The sequence below is a fragment of the Sparus aurata genome, chromosome 17 (genome assembly GCF_900880675.1).
Source record: "Sparus aurata chromosome 17, fSpaAur1.1, whole genome shotgun sequence".
Taxonomy (NCBI): Eukaryota; Metazoa; Chordata; class Actinopteri; order Spariformes; family Sparidae; genus Sparus; species Sparus aurata.
This window is the reverse complement of record NC_044203.1, coordinates 17,012,831-17,038,663: the sequence shown is the minus strand read 5'-3', so window position 1 is coordinate 17,038,663 and position 25,833 is coordinate 17,012,831. Positions and strand designations below refer to the sequence as shown.

Sequence of the window (25,833 nt, the reverse complement as noted above, 5' to 3'; positions counted from 1 at the left end):
AGAAAAGAAAATACTGAGGAAAGACACAAGATAAATGTATTCATCACTGAACACAGTACAGCAACAGCTACTTCTATATCATTTGTCAGATGACAGTAAAGGTAATAGCATGTGGCTGAGGTAAGAATTGTCTTGTCTCAAGTAATTAAAATTTCTAGTTGAGTAAATGTACTTAGTTACATTCAAGCACTGCAGGTCATATTGATTCTAACAGCCAGCCACACGAAACTGAACTAAGCCCAGCGCCCTCTCAGAGGTTATGTCAACATTGTTTGACATAAACCAAGTCCCTAGCTAAACATTAACTGTGGCCTACCATAAGAGACTGCTCCTTCCGGTTGCTATAACAGCACAGCAGCTTCACCTCACTATTTGATAAAATCACACAAATTACCCTCCGACACTTGATTTCTCAGTTCCATGTTCTAGTGCAAATACGGTAAAAGGTGCTGAGTCAGTCTGCAAATCAGTTCCCCGCTCTGTTCAGCTCAGCTCAGCTCCAGCCCTTAAACTAATATTTACTCTTCAGACCTTTTCACTCCTGCACTGAGAAGGTTAACCAGCGCACACACCATTGTCTCTCAGCCCTCATTTCTTTTCTAACAGTGTTAATATAGAAATCAATCATGTGCTTTGACGTGACTCCGGCTATTTGACTTTTCCTCTCAGTCTTGTCTGCTGTTGGCAGCTCACATTGGCCGAAAAGCAAGTGCACCAAACAGACATGAGATTTAAGATTGATGCCTTCAATTGCTGTTGGAATTACCAGCAGTACACGGTGTGCACATGCCATGTGAACTGTTAATAAGAGTTAATAAGTTAATAAGAACTGACATTTAGGGTGTGGATAGCATAACAGCCAGGTACATGACTGGCTAAAGGAGTGATTCATCTGTGGTGTTTTATTATTGCAAAACACACCCTGATGCCCTTTACGTGATAATACCTCACAAACTTCTGATGCAAATAACAGATTTAGTCTTCCAAAAGCAATTCATAGCCATTAATTAACATATATTGTCACCACACGTGGACTGTTTTTCCTGTCATGGAGAAAATGCACGTGGTTGTCGTACATTATGCACGATGGGTTTTGTATTTTATAGCCTCCCTCTCTGTTTGTATAAATAAATAAATAAATAAAAAGCGTAGCTTAGTTATATTACTCATCTGCATTTAACCATCTTGCAAATGTTGCACATGCAGTGGTTGTCTGATCTCTACAGTTACTTCAATTAAAGCCAAGATGGAATATGATTTTATGAAAAAGTTTTTAAAAATCCATGTTTCGAATGTTTACCGCACAACTTGCTTTCGGAACAAATCAACCCGAGCTGTCATTATTTCTCCCGCTTACATACGAGCCTCACAAATGATCCGGATGTCGGGATGCAGGAGCTTTCGTGCGGACCGTGAACGCGGCACAGGCTTCCAGGGAGTGGCCCCAGTGCACCTGTCCGACCTGTTTGAGGGGGGGACACATGACTCCGGAGGAATTTCCCCCGCTGCTCTCGTCCTTTTGTTTAACGGGAGTCTTGTTTTAGTGGGAGCCTGTTGAAGAGGGTGAGAGCCAGAGGAGAGGGGGAGACAGAGAGAAGAGAGAGGGAGACACAGAGATGTCGGAACCAGCCACTAACCCCGCCGCCACCTCGTTCCCGGCGCCAACTATTTCTCTACCTTTGGGCCTGGAGGTGCTGAGGACTTACTCTGGAGTCCTCGTCTGTTTAGAAATAGTAAGTGTCGTTTCTTAAAAAATGTTATTTTATGATGCTCGGCTGCATGCTGTGTTATTAAAATGTGTCAGTGACCTTTTGCGTTGTTGTAGAGAAGTGCCCTGCAGTTAATACGTCTGTATTAATAATTGATGGCCTGTTAGTCCAGTTAGACTTTAAGCTGTTGGCTGTAACAGAGTGTGTCCTCCCTGTTTGGACGTCGCCAACAGGCTGATAGTTCCTGTGATTGCCGCGGGTTAACTTTTTTAAAGTCAAAGCAAGGGCAGACGTCACCTCGAGCGATAAAAAACACCTGCTCCTCACAACATTAGTTGAGTTTGTACCAAATATGATCTGAGCATCATCTCCCTTCATACTACTGTGTCAACTTAACTTTTCTCTCACTGCCTTTACAATGCTTCCTCCATCTCAGGATTATTTGACTGTTCATAGGATATATACCTGGTTGAAGGAGGCCTGTGTAGATAGGCCTTTAGATGGAAACAGGCTTTTAAATGTCGAGTTGTGGCTGTTTTCCAACAAAATGTTAAAGGGCTTGTCCAACATGCCATTTCCTACAACATGAATAGTTCCATACCATCATCTTCTTTAGATTTTTAATCATCATTTAACCCTGATTTATCCAAAATAAACCACACTGAAGTTATCATTGAAGTGTACATCCTGTCAACCATGTGACATTTTTATGGTAGAATACCCATCTCTGGAAAATATTACGGTTTCAGGGTATCATGGTATAATACAGTTATTACTGACATCAGTTGGTGGAATGATGCCTAAAGGTGCAATATGTTTAAACTGGCCAGTGTTGAATTAAAAGGAAAAGTTCATGTAAAATTAAAAATTCAGTCATTACCTACCTACTCATCTCCATGCTAGAGTCAGGTGAAGTTTAGTAGTCCACAAACCGGTCTGGAGATTCACAGTAAAGCTGGGTTGTGGCATGTTCCTAAACTCCACTGAATAAGATGGGGACTGGTTTTGAAATGTTAAAAAGGTAACAGAAAAAACAAACATTAAATGGTTCCATACAGCATGTCCGGTGTAATTCAAGTTTCTGGAACTCCCGAGACCCCGAATTGATTTGGAGAGATGCAATTAAGACCCTCAATGCACCGACTTCAGACGGAATGCACGCCAACGCTTTGACGCAGATATCTGTGCAAAACAATACTTGTATAAGTTTCACATATAGTCAAACATTCTGTGGATAATGTTATGAAAAGTTCTTAAATATTGTACCTTTAAAGGAATGAAATGGGTTTTTTTGTTGAATAAACACATCATTTTACAATATATTAAGTCCTGACAGACATGAAACTTTATATAAACTTGAAAACTGACTGTACTTACTATTGTGGTAGAGTTCAATAATGTAGTTAAGCAAATAACCAATCATTTTCATCAGCTTGAGTTGAGTTTTAAAAAGCAGAGTGTTTTATAAAGGAACATTTAAGATAATGCAAACAAATCTCACATTTAAGGATGGTAAAACACCCCTCAGTGGGGTGTACAGATTTTATATTTTGCAGCCTGAGAGCACTGGTATGGGATCAAGAGATATCGGAAAAGTGTCTATAAAGAAGTTAAAGACGCCATAGCATTATACATATGTCCAATTGCTATACATGACGTGTGCTTGCCTGTGTCAGCAACTGCCTGTAACTATACAATTGTGTCCACTGAAACATAATGAAACTGATTAAGGAGCTGAGCTTGATTTCAGCGTAAAAGAATGAAATCAGCTGCATCATGTCTCCAATGGGTGTCTGTTTACATCCCCAGATATTTGGTGCTCTGGTATGGATCCTGGTTGCCTCCTCCAACGTGCCCGTGCCTCTGCTGCAGGGCTGGGTGATGTTTGTCTCCGTCACCGCGTTCGTCCTGTCCTCCGCCTACCTCACGCTTCTCCTCACTGGCCTGGCTGACCGCATCAGCACAGACTGGAATTTCCTGGTAAGCTGTAGACAAATGAGCTGATGAGCCTGACAATTAGTCAAGCCCGTCTGACTGCAAACATGGGTAGGCGTAGATAGGCTGGATCTTGCCCGTCACAAACATTACAGGTGTGTAGTTAAGATGAAAATGAAGGCCAAGTTCAAAGATGTTGTGGTCCAAACCGTGAGTACAGAGTAATCATGCAGTAAAGTTGGACCATGAACGTGTAAATGGGGCGTCACGGCTGGTTTTGCACACAAAAACAAATTATGTGTTTCCTGGAAGCCTAATGTTTCAAGTGCATTTTTTATCCTCATAAAACAATTTCAACACATTTTTTAAATCCTGTGTTGTTTACATGTTCGCTAGCCCGCAATCGTTTTGCCTTTGCTTGCACATTGAAGAATGCCAGAGGGATACTGTGACGCCGCTGGTAGGATTGTGTGTCGTGCCACCCATGTGTGTACGCACACATGAGGGAACTTCAAATCTCCACAAGGAACCTTTTAAGATGGCTGTCAGTGTTCAATAATGTTGTCCTGGCATTAACTGTTGTTTGCAGCATGAAAGTCAAGAGTTCAGGATCACTGGCAAAATTGCAAATCAGTCTTAACGCAGCGACATTACTTCAGGTCGACTGGCTATTATGCAAGATCTACTATGAGGAACAAAAATGACTCTCGTGATTCCAACCACCACTATTTGGCATTTAAGTGTGGACTCAAAAATGCACATTTGTGTATTATATAACTAACAATGTCATGTTTAAAAAGAGAGAAGATTTTTTCACATTATGCATCAGAACAGTGTGTATGTACATTGTGATAAAGACTAAATCTTTTCTTGCCTGAAATTAAGCATCTCCTATGAAAAGAGCTTGCTACGCGACTGAAAAAAGGCACTTTATACCAGCAGTAGTTTAAAAAACGGGAGCTCAGTAATTCAATTGATTTGACTGCATAAATAGTTTCTCCACCATCGGGATCCGCATAAATCACATGAAGTTTTATGTCAAGACAAGCAGTTTCACTTCCTCATCTCAGACTCAGACATTTCCTAACAATCTATTAGCCATATTTTGATGACTTGCCAGTGGATACCACGAAGCCGGTGCTGTGACTTTAAGTGACTCCTTCATGAAGGTGGTTGAAAGTTTTTCTAGCTATAGCTGTACATAACAGCTGTAGAGGATTGTAATTTAGACATTAATCGTAACTTGAGTTGTGAGAAGCCGGCTGCTCTTTGAAAAGTTAACAATATTAGGCTGTAAAGTGTTTCTTTTGAAAGCTGGCAGAGAAAGTCATTAATCCCTGTTGAAGCCTGATAACGAGCTGATCATTTGAATCAATTGGGTTGGGGTTAGGGTCAGGGAAACATCTTAAACATGCAGGGCAGGGGGCCCCCAACTCCAGGACTGAAACACACTGTTTTAGGCAGATACTGTGATACACTATACAGTATATGTCATATTTTTAAACCTCCTTAAAAGCACGTCATGAATGCTAGGACTGGACGAGAAAAATCAAGATATCTCATTATCCAAAATCTATATAGTCTCAGATTACAATCACGATATGTTGCCCAGGCCTGGTATATATTGTAACTATAAACCTATTAAGCACAGCCTTCTTATTGTACATATAAAGGGATATATGGCTGAATGTGTTAATCAGTAAATATTGACTGACCTTCTTGTCCTTGGAACACGAAATCACTATTACAAGACAGTTGTTCAGCATTGGAGAGCATTTTCTATCAGTGCACTACTTATTATAAATATACAGTATCTATGATATAAGAAAAAGAAGACGAACGTGTGTTCTTGTCACTCATGTTATGTCACTGTAGTGCTGTAAAGTCTAGCCTTGCAGACAGACAGAGCCGGCCTCGCCTCAGGCTCCAGGCCCTGCTCCCAGGAGTAGCCAGGCGTGTGGGGTTGTTTGTTTTCGGCCGAACAATGAGTGACATGGATGATGAGCTCACACCGAAACGCCACAAAGGCCCGCCTGTAGTCCCGCCAGGCTCACACAGTCAGCAACACAAACTCTCATTAACCTTCTTTACTCCCTGACGCGCCCTCTTTCCCTCTCTTTTCTTCATCTCTCTGTGCCTTTAATCCCTCATTCTGCCTTCTTTCTCTTGGATATTCTATTTTTTTTTATTCTTTGACCTTTCTATTTAATTTCGCCATGTTATACTCTTCATTTAATGTAAAAGGTTGGTTCTTGGTCAGATAGCCTGGTTTGTCAAGTGATTGTCAAGGTACTCGTAGTTGCAGTGAGCCTTGCAGCTATTGTCTGATAATTGCCCAACGCCATAAAACCCACATCTTGGCCATTCTTTGTCCCTAGTGGATTGTGTATAGTGGAATCTTACAGTTGTTCAGCAAGTTTACAACAAAAACAAATCTTCACATTATGTCTGCAATTGTTTACACTCCAAACTCTGGAAATGCTTCATAGTTAATGTTAATGTGTCCTCTCTCTCTCTTTCTCAGGATGTGTTTTACCATTTCATGGCTCTGCTTTTCTACTTTGCTGCCTTCGTGTTGGAGGCAGCGACTACAGCAGCTAATGGAGGAGCCCACATCAAGCCCCTGATTAACAGCACTGAAGCGGTCTTGTGTATAACCTACCCAAGGGGCAATATATTCACAGTCCTGGATGATAGGCAATACAGTATTAATGTGGCAGCCACGGTGAGTATTGTAGATACATATATGTATATATAAAAAAGTAAATTTCATGAATTGACATAATTCAAAGTTTCCACTGTATGATTATTTTTATTCTTATTATCTAAAAGAACAGAAACAAAAACAAGAAACAATCTGACATCAGTCTTCTTTCTCCATTATAAGTCCTGTCAGAGAAACACCTTAGTTGACACGTTTGCACAAAGTCACCTCCCGGCTTACTAAAGTTTCGTTTTTGCTCATGTTTCAGTTTGAATTCTTTGCATGCACCCTTTGATAATGCAAAAAGAGTTTCCATGTTACTTCAGATAAACATGAGATTATATATGACGTGGTGTTCTGCTATCAGCTCAAGCTGATCGGCCATAAAACAGTATGATAGTCAAACTGTCCTCTTTGATAGAAGTGCAGTAGGTAACGTTAGGTTAGATGAGGTTAGGTCTTATTTTTGTAAACAGAAAGTACATGAACCTCAAACAGCGGTACAAACAGATGGTATTTACAAGGTACAGGGAAGAAGAGGGGTATGACAAACACTAGGGTTCTCACATTTTTGCCATACTTGTCATTTATTTTATTTTTACACAAGCGGTTATTGTGTTGTTTGTTGGTGATTGTTTTTGTTGAGAGTATTGAAAAAAAACAAGAAAAAAAAAACAGGATACACAGGAAGTAAGATAACCTATAGTACTAGGTACTAAGTGGAGAAGGGGTAGGAATTAATAAGCTAATGCTTCTTCCTACTCCTTTTCAAACATACAAGGGGTTTTAATGACTAGTGCTTCAAGTGTAATATATTTTTCACATGTTTGAAATAAAGCATTCATTCATTCATTCATTCAACCTCTGTACTAACTTTAAATCTATAACCAAAGTGGCTGTTTTAGATTTTATGTTCTGTATATATTGTATAATAATGAAAAAAACTGACATTTTAAAACATTATAAAAAGTTTGTACTGTTGTTGAATAATTACTTTAGCCAGTTTTTATGCAAAAGTACCAAACATTTGCTAGTTAGACTTGTCTTATTTTATACTGTGTATTTTTATGAATATTGCAGACATGTTTAAGATTCAATGAGTATTGAAAATTGATTTGGAAAAACAGCTAGATTCATAATTACAATTAAAAAAGATAATTGCAGTTAGCAAGTCTAATTAGTAAACATTTTTTTGCTTTCTTTCCTTCTGTTCTCTGTCCCAGATATTTGCCTTTGTGGTGACACTATGCTACGGCTGCAGTATGGTGATGGGCTTCAAGAGGTGGAGGATGTAACCAGAGAACCAGCACAAACTAGTCTGATAACCGCTTCATAACTTCAGTATGTCTTTATAAAACCTTCCACACCGTTCAGAGCTCCATAGAGAGCATTGCTGTTTAGGTCAGTTCAGTGTGAAAAAGTAGATAACAAAGATTTTAGATAAACCTGTCAAGATTTCTGGACCATAATATTCCTCCAGGAATTCTTCTTCTGAGATAGTGAAAGGATTGGTTTCAGTTAGGATCAGTCCAGGTTGTTGAAGGTGTTTTGGAGAACAGGGTTAAAGCTTTTGCCCACTTCCATTCCCTTGCTGCTTACCAGTGATTTCACTACACTACAGTGAAGAGATATCTGGAAGCCATTTTTAATTATATTAGTACCATGTCCCAGTTACCAAGTGGGGGACCCCCGAATCCCTGTCCACAATTCCACTTGATTATTATCTTTTTATATCTCTTTTGTTTTGAGATATGACCTCATACATTCAAAATGGTGGATGGAAGATGAGATGCACCACATACCTCGAACTGAAATAACTGTTATATCCTCCTATTATCAGTATATAAGTACAAAAAAATGTATACTTCCGTCCAGATTTTGCTCACATTTCTCTACCTTTTTCCTTTAATTAAAAATATATCTGTCAACCCCAGTGGGTGTAGAAAGGGTTATGTATATTAAACAGCAATATAAAATAGTCTTCAGATTTGATTTAAATAGAGGCCCACTTTATCTCCAAATAGGTCCAAAAGGCAAAATATACCTTTTGGTGCATAAAGTAGTAGATGTAGTTTCAGTCACAGGAAAAAGATGTACAAGGATTTAACAGTCACTCCGGAATCAATTTTGAAACCATAGGTGCGTGTTCTTCTCTGCAGTGGCCATTGACTTAGCTCCTTCAAAATAAAATAACATTTTTGACATCAATTTTCACCTTTGTAAGAGTAAAAACAGATATTGAAAAAAATCGATGTGGGGAAGTTGTGCAGGGACCTTGTATATGTTACAGCATGTTGAGGCTATACAGGGTGAGAGACGCATATGACTGTTGTGATTTTTACTTGCCAATCACTCATGTTAACCATACAAATATTGCCCCATTTCCTGAGTCATACCCCCATATAGCCATAGTTCCCATTTCCAGTCAAAGGAAAAACCCATGTACGCTGCCTATTGGTTTTGCATAAGAGAACAATAATGTGATGGTGCAATTTGTTCGAGAGACTCTAAAAGGCAACATGATAATTTTTCTGTCCTCCAGTTACTTTGGTGCTAAGGAGCAGTAGATTTAACATGACTGGTATTACATTTTTTATGTGGCCACTATTTAAAATAGGATGTTCGAGTTAGAAGTTTTAATTTGATGTGTGCACTTTCTGTCAAATTTTCTCAGCATATCCAGCATAACTTTTTTTTCACATTAATGTAGCTATTGTACATAATCACGTATTACATGCTACATATATGATATCACTATTCTAGTTAAAGCTACTCATTTAATCCGACCATCAGTAGAAATGCTTATGTCAGCTACTATATTTCAAACAATGATCTTTATCTGCTGATGTATTATTTAATTATATATAGTATTTTGTGTTTAGTGTTTAACTTTTATTGTAATTCTGTTAATGCATCGTAAATCTGTCTAAATCAATAACTTCTTACTTGGTCCATGATTTACTAGTTGTATTAAATGTTGTTATTAGGTTCATAATATGTTATTAATTTAAAATCACTGTAAATTATTTGTTTTTGTTTTTGACACCTGCTGTTTTTTTGACATTTTAAATGCATTTTAGAACTAGAGAAATAAACGTTTTGAAGAAAAAAGAAGTTCTTGTCTTTCAGTCATTACAGGGTGCATTGTTGTGTGCCAGTGTCTTTTTTGATGCCGGCACTAGGAGTCGCCAAAGTACAAAAATACATTTTGAATGTGCACTTAAGTACAGGGAATGTTCCTTGTTTGTGTATCCAATAAACTAAGCAAGAGAGTTACTTCTTATGCATATTGGCATATTTTCTAGTCAGCAGGGAATGTCATTTACTTGACCATCCTTGACTAACCCTAACCACTAAAACAGACTTTCTGCACAGCAAAATGTTGCTGAAGCAAATAAAGAGTGGAGTGTTAAAAAAACATGTATATAGTATGTAGGGTTGCCTGCAACTAATTACTTTGAATGTTGATGAATCGGTCAATTATTTTCTTGTTTAATGAATTGTTTGGTCTATAAATTGTCAGAAAATTGTGAAAATGTCAAAAATATTGACACTTTAGAAGCAACAAATCAATTAATTGATGTTGCAGCTCCAGTATATATGCAAATATTTAATCGAATCAATGCAGCATGTTTTAAGTCATTTTGAGAAAACTGAATAGTGTTCCATAGAATATTAGAGATACAACACCACATTATAAACTTTGGACAGACATGACTGTAAATGTTTCTGTTACCTGTAATCTCTATTTATATGTTGCAACAGATACAAATGGAAACGAGGCTGGATTTTTTTGGCTCATTCATTGTATATATTTTGTTTTCCTTGACACAAACTACCAAGGACTTGCTAACATGTATTGCTGCCATGCCAAGGAAAGAAAAATGGATCGGTATCACGCTATTCATTAAAGTAAATTATTTACTATATTAAGGATGTTTCAACTTTATAACAAGATAAATGTATCATGTTACAACAATAAACTTTTATTGTTGTAACAGTGTACTATTTATCTTATAATGGTAACAGCTTGCTGTGTAGGTTCACCCTTCTGTTCTGCTTTGACAAAATCATACAAACAGGCAGTGCTGGCCCTGAGTAATTTGGTGCACAAGGCAAAATCTTAGCCAGCGCCCTCTTGCATCGCAGTCAATTTCACAATGAATTTTCATACACTTACACAGAAACTGCATGTATGTATTTAAGATTTTCTTGCTTTTAAGTCAAAAATATCACACCAAATAAAAATTGAGGAAAGAAACAAGTGACAAAACTACAATATAAATAAGGCACTGTGCAAACATATTATCTCTCAGCCTCAGAGTGCCATCTCTCACTTATCTATTGTCATCTGCTTTGCAAAACGACCTCAGACTCCTTCCATGTTGCCATGTGGGTATTGTGCTCCCGGCTATCCTCATGAACCTTCAGCAAGTGGCTTGCATTTGTCCAGTCCTTTAGTCCTTCCGTATTAAGTCTGTATTCTTTTGGAGAAAACATTTAGCAGCAGAAGCAGTCCAAGCTATCATTTCTGTTTGAGTACATCAGCCAGCTTCTTCTGATTTTTTTGAGCATTGACTAAGACTCTGTTACAAAAGTCATGTTGACACACTCCCATCTTTGTTTTTGGGAAATGTGTCACTGCTTTTTTATTTGAACTGGTCCTCTGTGAACTAGCTCTCACCTCACTTTGTCAGTTAGAAGAGATGGCCAGTCAGCAGGTCTGTTGGTGCCTTTAGTCCTGATGCTGTGTCACTCTGCTGTGCTGAGGTAGAGGGACAGGAGCACCTGATGCTGTGTCACTGGGCTGGTGATGAAATATGTTAAGAGTGCGTTTGAAGAGAGAAGAGAAGTATATGTGACCACTGCATGTTACATTTTAATTTGAAAAAACAACAACAACAACATATGCTTGATGTGTGCTATACATAAGACCAATATAGGCTAATAATGAAAATGTGATGAGATTCATTCAACTTTATTGTCATTGAAAAGCAATATAGTCTAACCAGAGTGCCTATGAATGATATGGGAAAGGTGTGGGGTATTAACAGTAATACACTTTAACTGCACTTTAACACTGATGTAAACTTTAACAAACATAAACTGTGACACAATAAATCAAAGGTTCACAACTACACTATTACAAAGGGGATGGAAAACTAATAGCATTTTAACTAACATACTAGCAGGAAAGACACCTGTAAAATAACACCTGAACAGGTCTAACGTTAACTTTCCAAATGTCCCGGATGAATTTAAGTGGAGTAGCATTAACTCAGCTATTTGTTGATTATTAAACAATGCTGCTGTCGTCCGAAGTAAGCTAGCAAGCTAACACTCTGCTCCAACAACGATCATTGAACTATTAATTTCATTCACCTCCTCACATTGACGTTACTGTACCTGTATCTTCTTCACGTTTTCCTTCCTCTTCTTTCCTTCTTTTCCTTCACTGGATGCCGGATGGTTTCAGTCTTTTGGACCTTGTGGTTTTGACCTACAGTATCATTAATCTCTCTCTGGGTCTTGGGGTCTTGGTCCGGTCAGATTCAGGCAGCTCGCCTCTCGACCCGCCCCCCTCACAGAGGACAGCTAGGCGAGCCAGAACCCAGAAAAAAGGCCTCTGTGTTATTTAATAGTCCTTGCTATGACGTTACATTGCTACGGGCTTATATAATATTTCGAAACAATAGTATTAATGGCACTGGTAAAATATATATATATTTTTAAATATTTTATTTATTTATTTATTTATTTTCTTCCTACTACATACTGCCTATGCCCAGGGCCGGCTCTGCAAACAGGGTCCTTAAAATAAATTTAAATGTACAAGAAAGAAAGAAAGAAAGAAAGAAAGAAATTAAACTGGATTGTTCAACCGTATATTTCTGTGCAGGTATATTCTTGTATTCCTTATTCATTTTCTCTTCAATTGTGGAGCTGTGTCTTCAGTTCAGTTCTGTCTCAATGTCATAAGTGGCCTCTTGTTTCATTTGTTAAATCTTATCTGATCTCAGAATAGCACATAATAATGCTGTTGATAAAGTTTCTAAAGCCGATATGGTTACCTTTGACGGAAAAGTCAGTGCTAGTAGCAATTAAACGTGATGACCCTTGTATGTTGACGGTTTTTCGAAAAAAAAAAGTGACGGGCAATCTTCCATTGAAACTCCCTGCTGTGATTTCATGTTGTCATGTTTATGTCAGCCACTAGATGTCTCCCGTCATCTACAACTTACTGCTCAACTTTTTTCACATCAACCCAGATGTTTACACACAAACAGCAAAACGTCGGCATCAACAAAAAAGGTGTTTATGTCGCTTCTCTAGTGACGCGCGTATCATATCATGTACCCTCAACACGTATCTGGTCAGACGAGACTCGTGGTGAAGAATATATTTTTCTCTATATGCTTACAAAACGATCCTTCACAAAACGATGGGAATTAAGACTAGTCCATATATGCAGCACTTGTTTCGCGCTGTTTCTGTGCGGTGATTTGCTGCCAGATGAACTCAAGGACGCACTTTTCCTCCCCTACGCTCCGCCGCTCACCTCCGCATCTACTATCATCGTGGAGTCAAGCACACGATCGTACCGGAAGCACCACGGGTCTGACTTCACACTATAAGTAACAAGCTTTATGCCAAAAACACAAGTTAACGTTTTATCTCTTGCCATGAGCGGAATTGCATTGTCACTTTTTATTTGTTTTGTATCTAACCAATGCACACACTTGTATTTGTTTGCTCGAATATGAAAAGATCTCTCCGGGTCGACTTGAAAACTTTTATTTCGCAGATATCTTATTTTGGTGGCAAACACTTAACCGGAAGTGGGAGCCCATTGGGGCGGACTTCACTCTTGTTGTTTGTCGGCAAATTTTTCCTTCCACTCAGTCAGTGCTGAGCAGGCAGTGAGGATACTCTTAAGTGTCGGTATTTACCTGTCAACAAACGGAATTACGTTCCGAGCTGAGCATTATTTTCTAGTTTCGACTTGCAAACCAAGCTACGAAAGAGTGTGTTCAAGGTCCGGCCATGGGTCTGAGCGGGGCTGCGTGGAGAGGAGAGGAGAGGGGGGTTTAAATGTCTCTCTCGTCCCAACAGCTTCTTTTGATTTGAAGTAAAAGCGGAGCCGCTCGTGTTCATATACGCGTTTAATTGACTTGGAAAGTTTTTATTCGTCGGTTTTTCAGAGCGTCAGAGATTCTCACACACGGGCTCGTTTGTTTTTGTCCACATTTTTGGAGAGTTTTTCTGTTTGTGTTTTTTACTTTCCTGGAGAGCCGAGGTGGCGAAGTGAAAGGCGGCTCACCGAGTCGGGACTGACCGCTGGAGTTGGTCCTGAAAATGGAGGCTGTTATCGAGAAGGAATGCAGCGCGCTCGGAGGACTCTTCCAAACTGTTATCGGAGACATGAAGGTAAGCCAGGTTAACTGTGCCGCGCCAATTATGTTTGGTTTTTTGGGGGTTTTTTTGTCCAAGGGGAGTTAAGTGAGGGGTAAAAACGAATTATTCGAGCCAGTTAACTTCCCAAGTATCAGTTTATACCTTAGGTTTCCTTTAACGGTTAAACAGTTTACATCTGGTTAACCAGCCGTCATTGAACATTAGCTAGCTAACTGAGACCCACAGCAACCTTCTTCATGTAGCCTGTACTCAATGGCCTATACAGAAAATGTGGTAAAATGTATTATCAACAGTATTTTCAATTAATCTTTATGTCTGTTCTTATTATAACGTTATCTATTAACCTGCGTTAGTTTTGGTTTGTGGTAGCTCACGTATTATTATAACGTCATTTGACTGCACCCTACTGACTTCTCAATTTTTATTTTTATTTCCTTTTTTTTTACGTTCATTGGTTCCAGTTTGAAGTGGAGCAGCACCCAACATTGAAAAAAAATGCTAAATAGGGCAATCATCAGCCTCAGAACTAGGGCATCTTATTTTGATATATATATATATATATATATATATATATATATATATATATATATATATATATATATATATACAGCTTAGCTCGATGAGACAATTACTAGCAGATTCCCCAGCTGTTGATCTTGCCTGAAGGAATGCAGGGAATGTAGCTGTCAGGGTAGAAAATTACCCATAGGGTCTGAAGGCTTTGACATGTGTAGGTCAAATGTCCAGCCACCGGGTCATCTGGAGTCAGAAAGTTTGTTATGAATACTGCTCAGACATTCAGCACTTCTCAGCTTCCCATGTCCCACTTGACTAGGTTGTCCAAGATTCTCCTGTCTCTTAACTGTCAAGTAGCTATGTTATCAGATGATGAACAGATCCCATTAATGCTTAGTGTTCTTGCTTGAAATCTAAATGTTCTTTAAAAAGACATTTAGATTTTCAGCGATGCCTTTCACAGATGGGGCTGTGTACCAAAAGGATAAAGTGACTGCTCACTTTTATTTCTAGTCTAAGTGTCAACAAGAGGGACAAGAAATGAAGGGACAAATGGCGGTGTGTTTGATGTCCACGCTAAAGCAGTCAGAGCCGATGGTGGTGGCCTCCTCAGAAAAAGTAGACGAGGGAGAAGGGAGAGATTGAATAAACATAAGTGACGTAAGAGAGATTGGAAGAAAGAGGTACTGTAGGTAGAGAGAGTTGAGTCGGTTGTTGGGTGTAATGTTTGACAGCATAACATGACATTCCTCAGGCCCCTGACAGTAGTGGCACATCAGTGACAAACATGTGCCCCTGCTACATTCACCACCTAATCCTGTGCTGCCATACTACCACGTTAGCCTCTTCTTTTTGAAGCATTAGGCCACTTGTTCTCTGCAATAGTTTCGATAAAAGGCTCTTCAACTATTTTCAGCCCAGGACCTGAATTTGGTAAATTTAGAGTCCCATCGGGAACCAGGCTCATTATACCATAGTATTAGTGCCCTTGTTGTGTGGGGATCTTTCCAAAAGAGGCCTGTGACCCATTTTGCAACCTAACACATGCAGGACCTGACAATGTGTCTGTTTTTCTATAAAAAGAGTACACACAATTTGAAAATGTTAGATAAAACTGAACAAAATGAATGCCAACTGTTTGGAAATTTGGAAGTAATTCAGCTTATTCTGTGTTCAGACCTTTCTCATACTTTGCTCATGCACCCACCTACAATACCACTAAACTTATTTCCCTCCTATGGCATAAATTGCCCATTCACTCAGGTTTACTGGCAACAAGTTTTTTGGTTTGACATAACTGGGTCACATGTATGGGAAAGCCAAAGCTTTGGTTAATTCTGTTTAGCCCTGCAGGTGAGGTGAGGCATTGGTGTGGCCTCATGTTGGATGAACTCTTATGCAACTGTGGGAATAGTGAAATCTGTTCTGATGATTGTGTCATATTTGTTTGTGTCCTCACAGAGCAGCTACCCTATTTGGGAGGACTTTATCACTAAGGCTGGCAAACTGCAGTCGCAGCTCAGGTGAGAGTGTTTGTGTGCACATACAACACATTTGTATGTTTCTCTGTTTTTAATTGATAAAAGAGACAAAAACATTACATTGTATTAAACTAAAAAGAGGGGAAATCTGCATTTTCAAAAATTGGTTATAAATCAACAGATTGTATTGTTCAAAACACAATAGGTTTCTAGTACAAAATGTATCGTAATGCATCATGGCTCAGGAAATACCACTGTGCATGCTGCATAACATTTCTGATACCAAATGTCCCCTTGTACCCCCCTATACAGGAAAATCTCGTTCCATTGACTAATTTTGTACTTGATCTAGACTTTCACATTACATGTCAGTGTCAATTCCCTTCTGAAGAAGTTTTAAGTGGCCACGTGTCCTCAGACTAACAAGCAGTGACACTTAACATAAAAGCCTAATCTCTTAACAATACTGTCCAGGGGTCCTTCTCCCCATTAAGTTTTTCAAGCCTGATTTAATTTCTATTTCTAATGCTGTAAATTTACACACCTCCTGCCAAAATTATTCCTAGTCTTCTGCAAACAATGAATGCCAATCCCAGCTACCTCTCCTAGTTAGTTTTAAGTGGCCACGTGTCAGTAGACAAACAACTTTTGACAGCTGAAATAAAAGCTCATTGTCCAGCAGGTACTGTAAATACGAATGTCCCTCGGTCTAAATTATTCTTTGATTAACAATTCATGGCAGTTCTCTAGCCATTTAAGTGTCCACGTGTCCTGAGACAGACTAATACTGACAGTTGTATAAAGGCTCAGGGACTTAACAATACTTTGCAGGGGCCACTCAATGTCCCATTCTTCTATTTTACCAGTATTAAGGCTGATTAATGGTGAAATGTTATTCAAGTGTCTCCATCATTCAGGGGTTAAATATGTGACCCTGCCATGCTAACACTCAGGGGAGTATTTGTGGCCTTGTTGCTAATGACTGCATGTTTGGCAGTAGAGTGTGTGTGTGTGTGTGTGTGTGTGTGTGTGTGTGTGTGTGTGTGTGTGTGTGTGTGTGTGTGTGTGTGTGTGTGCGTGCATGTGTGGACACTGGGGCAATGACAGCCTAAGAACAAATGCACCAGTTATTGTAGTGATGAAAAGGTGAGCTGAAGGTACAGTATGTAAGTGTGATCTTTAAATCGAGTCATATTCGATGAGTGGCAGGTGGATAATGGAGATGCTTTTTGTATTCCTCCCAATGTATTATCTAATGATACAGGATCACGACACTGACTTTGACCCATTAGTTTGCAAATAGGTCCTGTTCTATCAGTATTAGTCAATAGATGCTCCCTAAAAAGATCAATTCCTACTCTATGGGATGAGTGTCATTCATAGAAAGAGTATTTTAGAATAGCTGTTGGCCGATAAAACTCGGTCTACGCCCTGCTCCAGGCTGCAGTGGTTGTAGCATATGGCTTGCTGTAACGATGCCCTTGTTGCTGGAGCTCTAATAAGAGTGTGCGATCTGGGTTTGCTCATGGTGACCTACAAATAAGGCTTTTTCTGTCTGCTTTAAAGCTCATCTCCAGCCGATACAAATTTGGCCAAACTAGCCCTTTTCGACTACAGCATATCCCCCCACCCAAGGACCTCTGTAATCTGTTCGGGGACCGGGCTACAAAGAAAGACACACATACACACTCAACTCAAACACACCCACCTTCCCTCTTTGGCCTGGATAAGTGACTAGCCAGCAGTGGTAGCAGCATATGTCTGTGTGTATAATGACGTTCTAAAGCAGACTACTCTGTAATTTAGACCCTCTGCTCCCCTCTTACAAAGCGAGTAGGAAATCAACCAATTACAGTGCTGTGGCTGTTCTGTCATTTGTCATTTTTTGGTCCAAATATGCCCCCCCCCCCCCCCCCCCCGGTTTTAGGCAGTCATTAGAAACACACACACATAATCACAGATACATGCATGCACTCAGTGCAGAGCTTTGAAGACATGTGGGGTGGAATATAAACTGGCTGATTTCAAATCACAGTCCTCTTTTAACTTGTCAGTATTTGGTCTTTTTGGTGGGCAATGGTTGGTGCAGCTGTGTCAGAGTGAGGCTTACACACAAGCCTCTCTCCTTCTGGTCTAAAGTTAATTCTTTGAAGACACAGACCACCCCAAAACTTCAAATTCAGCTATGAACTATATAATTTTAAAGCCTTTTGGGCTCAAGATAAATCCCTCAAATATTTAGGCTTTATAGACTTTTATATTTAGATTGATAGATGGATTAACAGGTACATGCAGAACACAGATATATATATTAAAACTGCTGAAAGCACACTCCAAGTACTATCTCTGTCACAATTCTTGATGGTGTTTGAAACACGTGTTAAACACATACTACATGTAGGATCCAGATTTTCTACATTCACATTCTAGTTTTGGTTGAACTAAGAATAGATGGGGGCAGCAGTGCTGAATTAATCATTGTCATGAAGAGCACTCTGTTGTTCTACACCAGAGTCTATAGGGAATTTAGATTGGCTTGGCCAAGGCCTTGCTGAACAGATATGTTTAAGTCATTTGTCTTGACTCAAGCACAGGGGCATTTTCAGATTTGAAGGCAAATGGTAGCAGTCAGGTCATTGTTAGAGCACTATGCAAACCTGAAAGCTTTTAGCGGCAATGTTTTTTTTCCTTTAAACTTACCTCCACAGACATCTTAAGGCTTACCGAGACTATCCAGAAAGCCTGGTTCTTCCTTTACAACTTTGTCATATTTTTATTTGTTGAGAAGTTACCAAATTTCACTGTTGATGAGTCAAAAACATTTAAAAGTGTGGGTTAGGGTTAACAGTTCTCTATAACTATAATTTGTTCTTTTCAAGGTTGTACTGATAAGAGTTTAAAGTGTAGTGAATGGATAAACCGGTTTAATTAGGCTTTAGTTGGCTTTTCTCTTGTAAAAGTGCGGAACAGATCACAGCATAGTATTGTGGCTAGTACTATTAAACTACTGCACATTGTACTCTTAGTGGACTGGAGCCATAGGCTTCAGTTAAAAACTCTTCCCACACAAACCTGTTTTGGACTAATAAGTCAAACTTGACTGAACAAGACTTTGTTACGTGTAAAATGTGATCCATAGAGCAATGTGTGTGTTCATGGTATAAATTAGTGGAGGCAGATATCAGTTGGAGGTTGCTGTGGTGCCCGCACTGGTCTTTAAATAGAAAGGAATCTGTGTGTGCCTGTGCGTATGTTTCTTTTTCCATTTGCAGGACCCACCCTTGAATCCTCCGGTCAGCTCTGCAACAACATAGCACTTAATAGCCAATATTTCATGAAATTTTTGAGCAATAAAGGAAATGAGTGTTACAGTATTGACTAAGGGCGAAGACTTGATTGTTACTTGAATATAGAAGAATATTTAACACATTTTTTGACATCAGGGATGTTTATCAGTTGATCAGTCGTACTCTATTTACCCAGTCTGTCAAGCTTGTCGGAGACCTCTTAGGTGTTAACTGTAACTTGATTTAACAACTTTAACAGTCTGGAGACAATTGAGATGAGGGTCTGTCTAGATACTGTGCAACTCAACAATCGAAAACATCTAATCACATTATTGTCTAATCAAAATTAACTTATTTTATTTTAAATCCTTACTTAAGTCAGTTTTAGAGTGCACAACACACTGTGTTGTGCACTCTAAAACAAAACTCTAAAACTAAAACTGACTTAATGTGACTTAATAAGTACATAAGATGACTTAATAAGTACATAAGATGTTTTCACTGTGGTTAGAGTTAGCCCAGGGTCGGACCCCCAAAGTGCTCCGGTTTTCAGTTTCTTGAGTCACCACTAACCTGTATTCAGCTATTGTTTTGTCTGGTTGTGAAAACTACCTGCGCGGACTGTTGGAAAATCCCAGGTTGTGTCATGATGGTTTTCTGTTTGCTAGTGGAAGATAACAAGTGTGTACAAATTAAGGTATTGGGTGTTTCAACAAACATGCTTTTGTGACCAAACATGCCTCAGAAATTTTCCAAGCAGTTCATGACAGATATGTATTCTTGTCTCCGTTGAGGAGATCATATATCATATACATGTACGTGTGGCAAGACCCTTTTAATATCTATATCTGTGATCTTAATCACAAGAGGTTTGTTGTTTCTGTCTGAAGTAGATGAGTCAGTATTTGCCAGTCAGCTGACCCGCCAATGAGACAGCATGTTGTCAGCTAGCAAAGTAACTGGTCTGCCAGGCAGTCAGACAGGCAACAAGTCAGGATACCAACAAGATGGTGTCTGTAATGAGTAAAACAGAGAGTAATCTTACACCACACTTCCACTGTGTTTTTTTTCATGACAGACTGGGTTTTGCCCTTTCCTCATTCTTGTGTGTATAAGCAGTATCTAATACTACAATTTGTAAATACTCTGTAAACTGTACAAGATGCCACAAAAGCAGGTATGAGTTGTAAACTTGCTACAGGTCCCCTTTTCCATTTTAAAGCTGAACAGAATAGATCCCACATTGATCGCTTCATTGACCTGTAAGTGTGGCAAACTCAGCTCAAGAGCTGCTCTGCTGAGCTGGACAGATTCCAGCGGCTCTAAGTAATCACATAGACATTCCTCACACAGCGGGGCACGTTCAAGTTTTAACTTACACACACACAGTATACAGACACCATCCGCACTTTAATTGTCATATAATCAGGGTTGATGGAAGCTTTTTAATCTAAAATGTACCCCACATGCATGCTCATACACATGCAACAGATGTTTTTTCCTGTATCTTACACGGTACATATTTTTCATCTGATCAGTTTATCTAGTCTTTGTCTGCCAATACTTGTATGTAATTACTGCAGTTGATCAGCAATGTTTATGTATCCTTTGAAGGATATGAGGCATTTCCTCTGCCATCATTATTGCACTATTCCATTTCCCTTTTTTTAAACATTGTATCATTTCACATCAGTAAAGTGTGATGTTAAGTAACCCTTTTTTTTGCTCTTTTCTCCATAGGACGACAGTAGTTGCTTTGGCTGCTTTCTTGGATGCCTTTCAGAAAGTTGCCGACCTGGCTACCAACTCACGAGGTAAGAATATGTACACAGATTCAGAGGTATGATTGTGTAAACAGTGGTCTTCTACTGCAAATCTATTCCTCATCTCTTAAAGGAATCAGTGTCATTTGCAGTTGTGTTGGACAGCTGTAGCACAGTGCTGATAAGGTTAAATGAATGAACTGTTAAACAGTTTGTGTGTGTCTGGGCACCTATGTGTCATTGTGTTTGTCTGTGTGGCCCTACTGTGCAAGTCCAGTCTTTCACCCAACTGTGCTGAGAGGTTATTTGGGTTGTTTGCTTTATCGTATAGGTAGTAAATCCATCAGCATGCTGTTTGAAGCTCTGCTGCTGACTTTGTCTTCAACCTCTACCCCTTTTGCCCCGCTTCCTGCCCCTCCACTCCGACCCATACTCCACCTCTGCTTCATCTGGACTATCTGTTAGAGTCTGCTTCAACTCTGTATGTGAGGGGAAAGAGAGAGAGTGAGAGATCTCATCCCTCCTTAGCTTTGACACCTCCAGCCCTGCTCCATACTATTAATAGGAACTAAGACAGACACACACATTCATCACCTCACTCACTGCAGAGAGAAGAAGAGAAAGGGGGAATAGAGCTAGAGAGAGAGAGCGATGGGGGAGTACAGGGAGTCATCATACTCTCTGTGTCTCTCTCCTCTTTCTCAAACACACACAATATAAATGTTTGCCTCGAAGGAGTTACATTCAGTCAGCTGAAGAGTGTTGCGTCATCTTTCATCTGCTCTTTCATCTGCTCTTTCATCACTTTTTCCCCTCCCAATTCTCTCCACATATTGTGTCTTAGGTTAGCAGTACCACATTACACCCTTATCATCTTTATGCTCAGGCTTCACTGTACGCCTGAGCTCTTCAGCATACAGGCAAGCATGGATGATGAGTTATTATGCACTTTTGCTGCTATCTGTATCACAGGTAGATAACCTGTCCACATGACAATTGTAGCAGGTCATCATAATAAGTCTTTATAGCCTACATTACAGACCAGATTTTACATTAAGGCTGCAGCTGAGTACACATTCCTAAAAGGTTGTGAGGGAGCCTCTTATTTTCACCACTTATGCCAGTAAGCTTTTTGGTTATCATACTTTGTAAGGGCTTATTCATGTTTTGACAGAACAATATAGTGAATAGCTTTTAATGCTGTATGTATTAGAAAGAAATGAACATCTATATAAGATTTTATGGGTTGTTTTTCTCTACTATCGTTTTTCTATCTCTCTTTTTCTTTTTGCAGGTTTGATTTATTGAGCCAATTCAGGGGAAGCTGAACCCATCGCAAAGTACATTAAACCGTTGCTTGTAGGCGAGACAGTGACTCTGAAAAAAAGAATGCTGTTATTTTTTTCTAATTGCCTCCAAAGCTAAAGCTGAAGTAGACAACTCTAGAGAAAGATAGTTGATTTTTGAGTCACATTCCCAGGTCGTCAAATACTGACGCTTAGGAGTTGGCCAGCTCCCCAGTGGCAAACCCAAAGCGTCACCTTTAACTTATTTTAAAGATACTAGCAATATGGTTTTTATAGTTTGCTGTGATATCTGGAAGTTCAGAGGCATGAAGTATTGGATAGATGTTTCAGTCAACCCCTGCAACACCCTTGATATCTGTTTGGGGGAAAATATTTATTTTTTTAAAAACTTAATCCGGGGTCTTATTTACCTGGGACCCATTTGTCACACAACCAAACTGCTCTGTTGGAATCTACTGTTTCTACAAAACAATTGTCATATACCCATAGAAGAGCCTGAGATAGTCGTCTCTCTACTCCATGAAGATATCAGCTTACTGTATTGTTCACCCACAAAGAAAAAGATCAAGGTATATCTTCTAAAGACATCACAGCCTGTGTGTGTCTCTGTGTGCGTGCTTGCTTAAACAACTTTGATTTTAGAGCTGTATGGTTTTGTGTCTAGATCAGATAAGGTTCAAGTTGACAGACACAGCACTCTCTGTTTGCCTGTCATAATTAGCCAGAGGCTGCTAAAGCCATATTATAGAAAAATGTCTTCTTTCTTTCATTTTTTCTAAATCCATCCATCTTCTTGTCCCTAATGTGTGCCTCCAAGTCCTAACCTGCTTCCTATAGCCATCACCATGGTGACGGCATGGAAATCAGGTGTGTGTGAGTGTATGTAAGGGGCTCAAGTAATTAAAGGCAACAGCCCTTCTCCCTACCACCACACAATAGGAAAGAATAAGACTAATAAATGTGCAAAATCATAGCATAATCAGAGTTTTAACAGCACACACATTAAAGGTCTATTCGCCTCCTAAACAGGATAACAAGGCTTTCAACCAGCTTTGTAATGGTTCATCTGTTATATAGCCTCGCATATATTGGCAGTGATGGTAGATCATAAAGAATCAAGGGCTGATCAGTAGACTCAGAAGACTTTGATGCGTGGCAGCAGTTATGTTGATAGGTGTTTAGATCAAAGTTACTTTGCGACTCTATCAGTGTTATCACTGAAACAGCATGATCAGAAGGTTGAAAAAGACAGTAACATACATTAGTCTTTTCAGAATGTGAACATTGGACTGTAATGTTACGTTCACATATGCATCTTTGTTCAAATATTAATATGATAACAGGGCTCTAGACTAACCTTTTCCTCTTGTAAGGGAAGTTCTCTTTCCATCCAAGATACTATATTTGCTGTTGTTGATATGGTGATTTGCTTGTCAAATACTGAAAAGTTATTGATATTTGCTATACCAGTAGCTTTTGAACTGAGGCCACCTCATATACCTCGTATGTCATCCTGTGGGCATGATAACCTACTGATTAAACATTCTGTCTTACTTATGACACACAAAACCCAAAACAAGACGCGAATTTGGCGAATCTGTCTTTATAACAACAGTACATAAGATGTTTTCACTCCAGTCCTTGAAAACATTTCTAGTCCTGAACACCAGCAAGAGCCCAGTCTATAGCAAAGAAGATTATTTTCATCGCTGGTTCCAAAAACTCTCCAATGAATTTGTGCTTCCTAGTATGTCAAAACACTTACTGATCTGTTAACCACAAATTTTTGTAGTCAAATTTTTGCTTTTCTCTTTTCAGTCTGTGTAATGTTTAGTGTGTAATTGATAACAAAATAAACATATTTATTGCAATCTAAATATTAATGTAAGTCGTTTTAATTAAGATATGTTTATTTATGATTAATATCCTGTAACTATAACTACAATTGCATCCTGCAAAACACAATGTGGTTGTGAAAAAGTCTCCCAGTGTCAACATCAGTAAATGCTCAGTGCATGAGCTAATCACTGTAGTGTAGTAAAAACCTTCGACTGAGTCTTGGAAATTATCCAGTGTAAGAATCTAGCTACTAATAATTAGCAACTATTGCATGATGTTTGTGTTTCTGCATTTTAAGTGATTTATGAGAACAAGATGTATTCAGAAAGATGAACAGAGGAGAAGAACCTAGCAAACTTGAACCTGCTTTTGCATTACATGGACCAAGACACCCAATTAGAGCATAGTTAGGGTTAGGAAAAAAAAAAGAGGATTAAGATGTAAGAACTAATGCATATTATCAAAATATACTAACAATGAGAGAAGTGCATATTCTTCCTTTTATTGTCCAGATTAGAGAAGGTTAAATCCAGCTTACTAGTTTACAGTTCAGTGAAATAAAATAACTGGAATGCCAAGTGGAGAAAGTTTGAATACAAGAAAGAAAGACGGACTTAAGTCTATAGACAAAGCCTTTCTTTTCCTCTGTTGTGCTCTGTTATTCAGAGTCTTTTGAAGCTGACAGTGGACACAGTAAAGGCTGGGTCTGCTTGCTCTGGTGGAATACACAAACATATAAAAATGTACAGTATGTACCACCCAACTGCAAATGAACAGACAGCTACACACTCATAGCCACATAGATGCTCGCACACCTCTACACATCTAAATGGGCTCATTCAGAACCAAAACACAGAGCGAGGATTAGCTGAAACCACCTGTTTCGCTGTGCTCTGTTGTGTTCTGTTGAGACTTACTGTATGCACAAAGGAGTCCCTAAGCTTTGTTGTCTTGGTCTGAAGTATATTGAAGTGTGCTTTGGCATATCCCCTTTGATTCTAGTTTTTACTTGTTTGACAGCTGCCTTTTGCAACTAGCTGTACTATTGATTCTTAATATGTTGCCCAAGAAAGGATTTTTACTGAACATTTTCATAAATAATGTTTTTTCTAAAAATGAAACTGCGCTTTTCCTGATGATCTTCCTCATATTCCTACAGTAATGTTTTTGTTTCCTGCATCCTCTTTTGTCTTTGCAGCTTTATGTATATAAGTAGTAGGTGCTGAGTATGGACAGCTTAACTTTAGCATGCATTTTCAAAATGGATCAGACATTTATTTCTGCATGATCTAAAACACTGGTTTACTGGCTATGTCTGTCAACAGTGAGTTTCTCAAGAAGTGATCTTGGCCTGGGTTGTCGACACTGGTTAATCATTTAAGAGACTGGGAGACTAAAATGGGATGGATCTTATTGGAAAGAGGGAGCCTTTTTATTTGTTAAACTTAAAGTCCGTGTAAAGCGGCAAAAAAATTGTGTTATGAGTTTGTCACACCAAAGAAACATGTATCATTGACCACTGAGCCAAATTTGAAAGATTAAAAAAATTGTTAAGTATATAAAATTAGGTCTCTAAATCATGGAAAAACAAGCACTTCTTTCTGCTGTGAAACGCTGGGGGCGTGTCAGTTAGAGGCGCTGGAACCACGCCCATGCGGCGGGGGCTACACGTCATGTTAATGACGTCGGTGTCTCCCCAGGTGTTCCCCAGGTGTTCCCCAGGTGTTCCCCTTGTCTATCTAAACCCGCGGACAGTTTATAATCATATAGATGCTGTTATAACGTGTATTGATTGAGATCCTGACCCACTAAACATCCTGGAAAGTGACGGAGTGAAGTTTTTCGCGCTAAATTACATAATTATACATAATCACCA

At 39.1% G+C, this 25,833-nt stretch overlaps 2 protein-coding genes across 10 annotated transcripts in view; both read left to right on the top strand.

Annotated features, from left to right (window-relative positions):
* Nucleotides 1-1,367: 1,367 nt before the first annotated feature.
* mal2 (mal, T cell differentiation protein 2) lies at nucleotides 1,368-9,462 on the top strand. The gene is made up of 4 exons (XM_030395061.1): nucleotides 1,368-1,733; nucleotides 3,519-3,689; nucleotides 6,169-6,369; nucleotides 7,572-9,462. The coding sequence occupies exons 1-4, from the start codon at nucleotides 1,617-1,619 to the stop codon at nucleotides 7,641-7,643; spliced, it is 561 nt and encodes a 186-aa protein (XP_030250921.1). The 5' UTR covers nucleotides 1,368-1,616; the 3' UTR covers nucleotides 7,644-9,462.
* A 3,752-nt stretch (nucleotides 9,463-13,214) lies between these two features.
* The window catches only part of LOC115567557 (protein MTSS 1-like), a 53,926-nt gene continuing 41,307 nt past the window's right edge, over nucleotides 13,215-25,833 (top strand). For all 9 annotated transcript variants that reach the window (XM_030394264.1, XM_030394261.1, XM_030394260.1 and 6 more), the window contains exons 1-3: nucleotides 13,215-13,776; nucleotides 15,742-15,803; nucleotides 20,789-20,862. In XM_030394264.1, the coding sequence (XP_030250124.1) occupies nucleotides 13,705-13,776; nucleotides 15,742-15,803; nucleotides 20,789-20,862 (208 nt within the window). In that variant the 5' untranslated portion in view covers nucleotides 13,215-13,704. The remainder of the gene's footprint in view (nucleotides 13,777-15,741; nucleotides 15,804-20,788; nucleotides 20,863-25,833) is intronic.

Bases quoted from the DNA above. Each gene is read 5' to 3' on its own strand.
- mal2 (XM_030395061.1), top strand. From the start codon at position 1,617: ATGTCGGAACCAGCCACTAACCCCGCCGCCACCTCGTTCCCGGCGCCA. The intron at 3,690-6,168 runs GTAAGCTGTAGA...TCTCTTTCTCAG, and splicing joins GCACAGACTGGAATTTCCTG to GATGTGTTTTACCATTTCAT. The intron at 6,370-7,571 runs GTGAGTATTGTA...TCTCTGTCCCAG, and splicing joins GTATTAATGTGGCAGCCACG to ATATTTGCCTTTGTGGTGAC.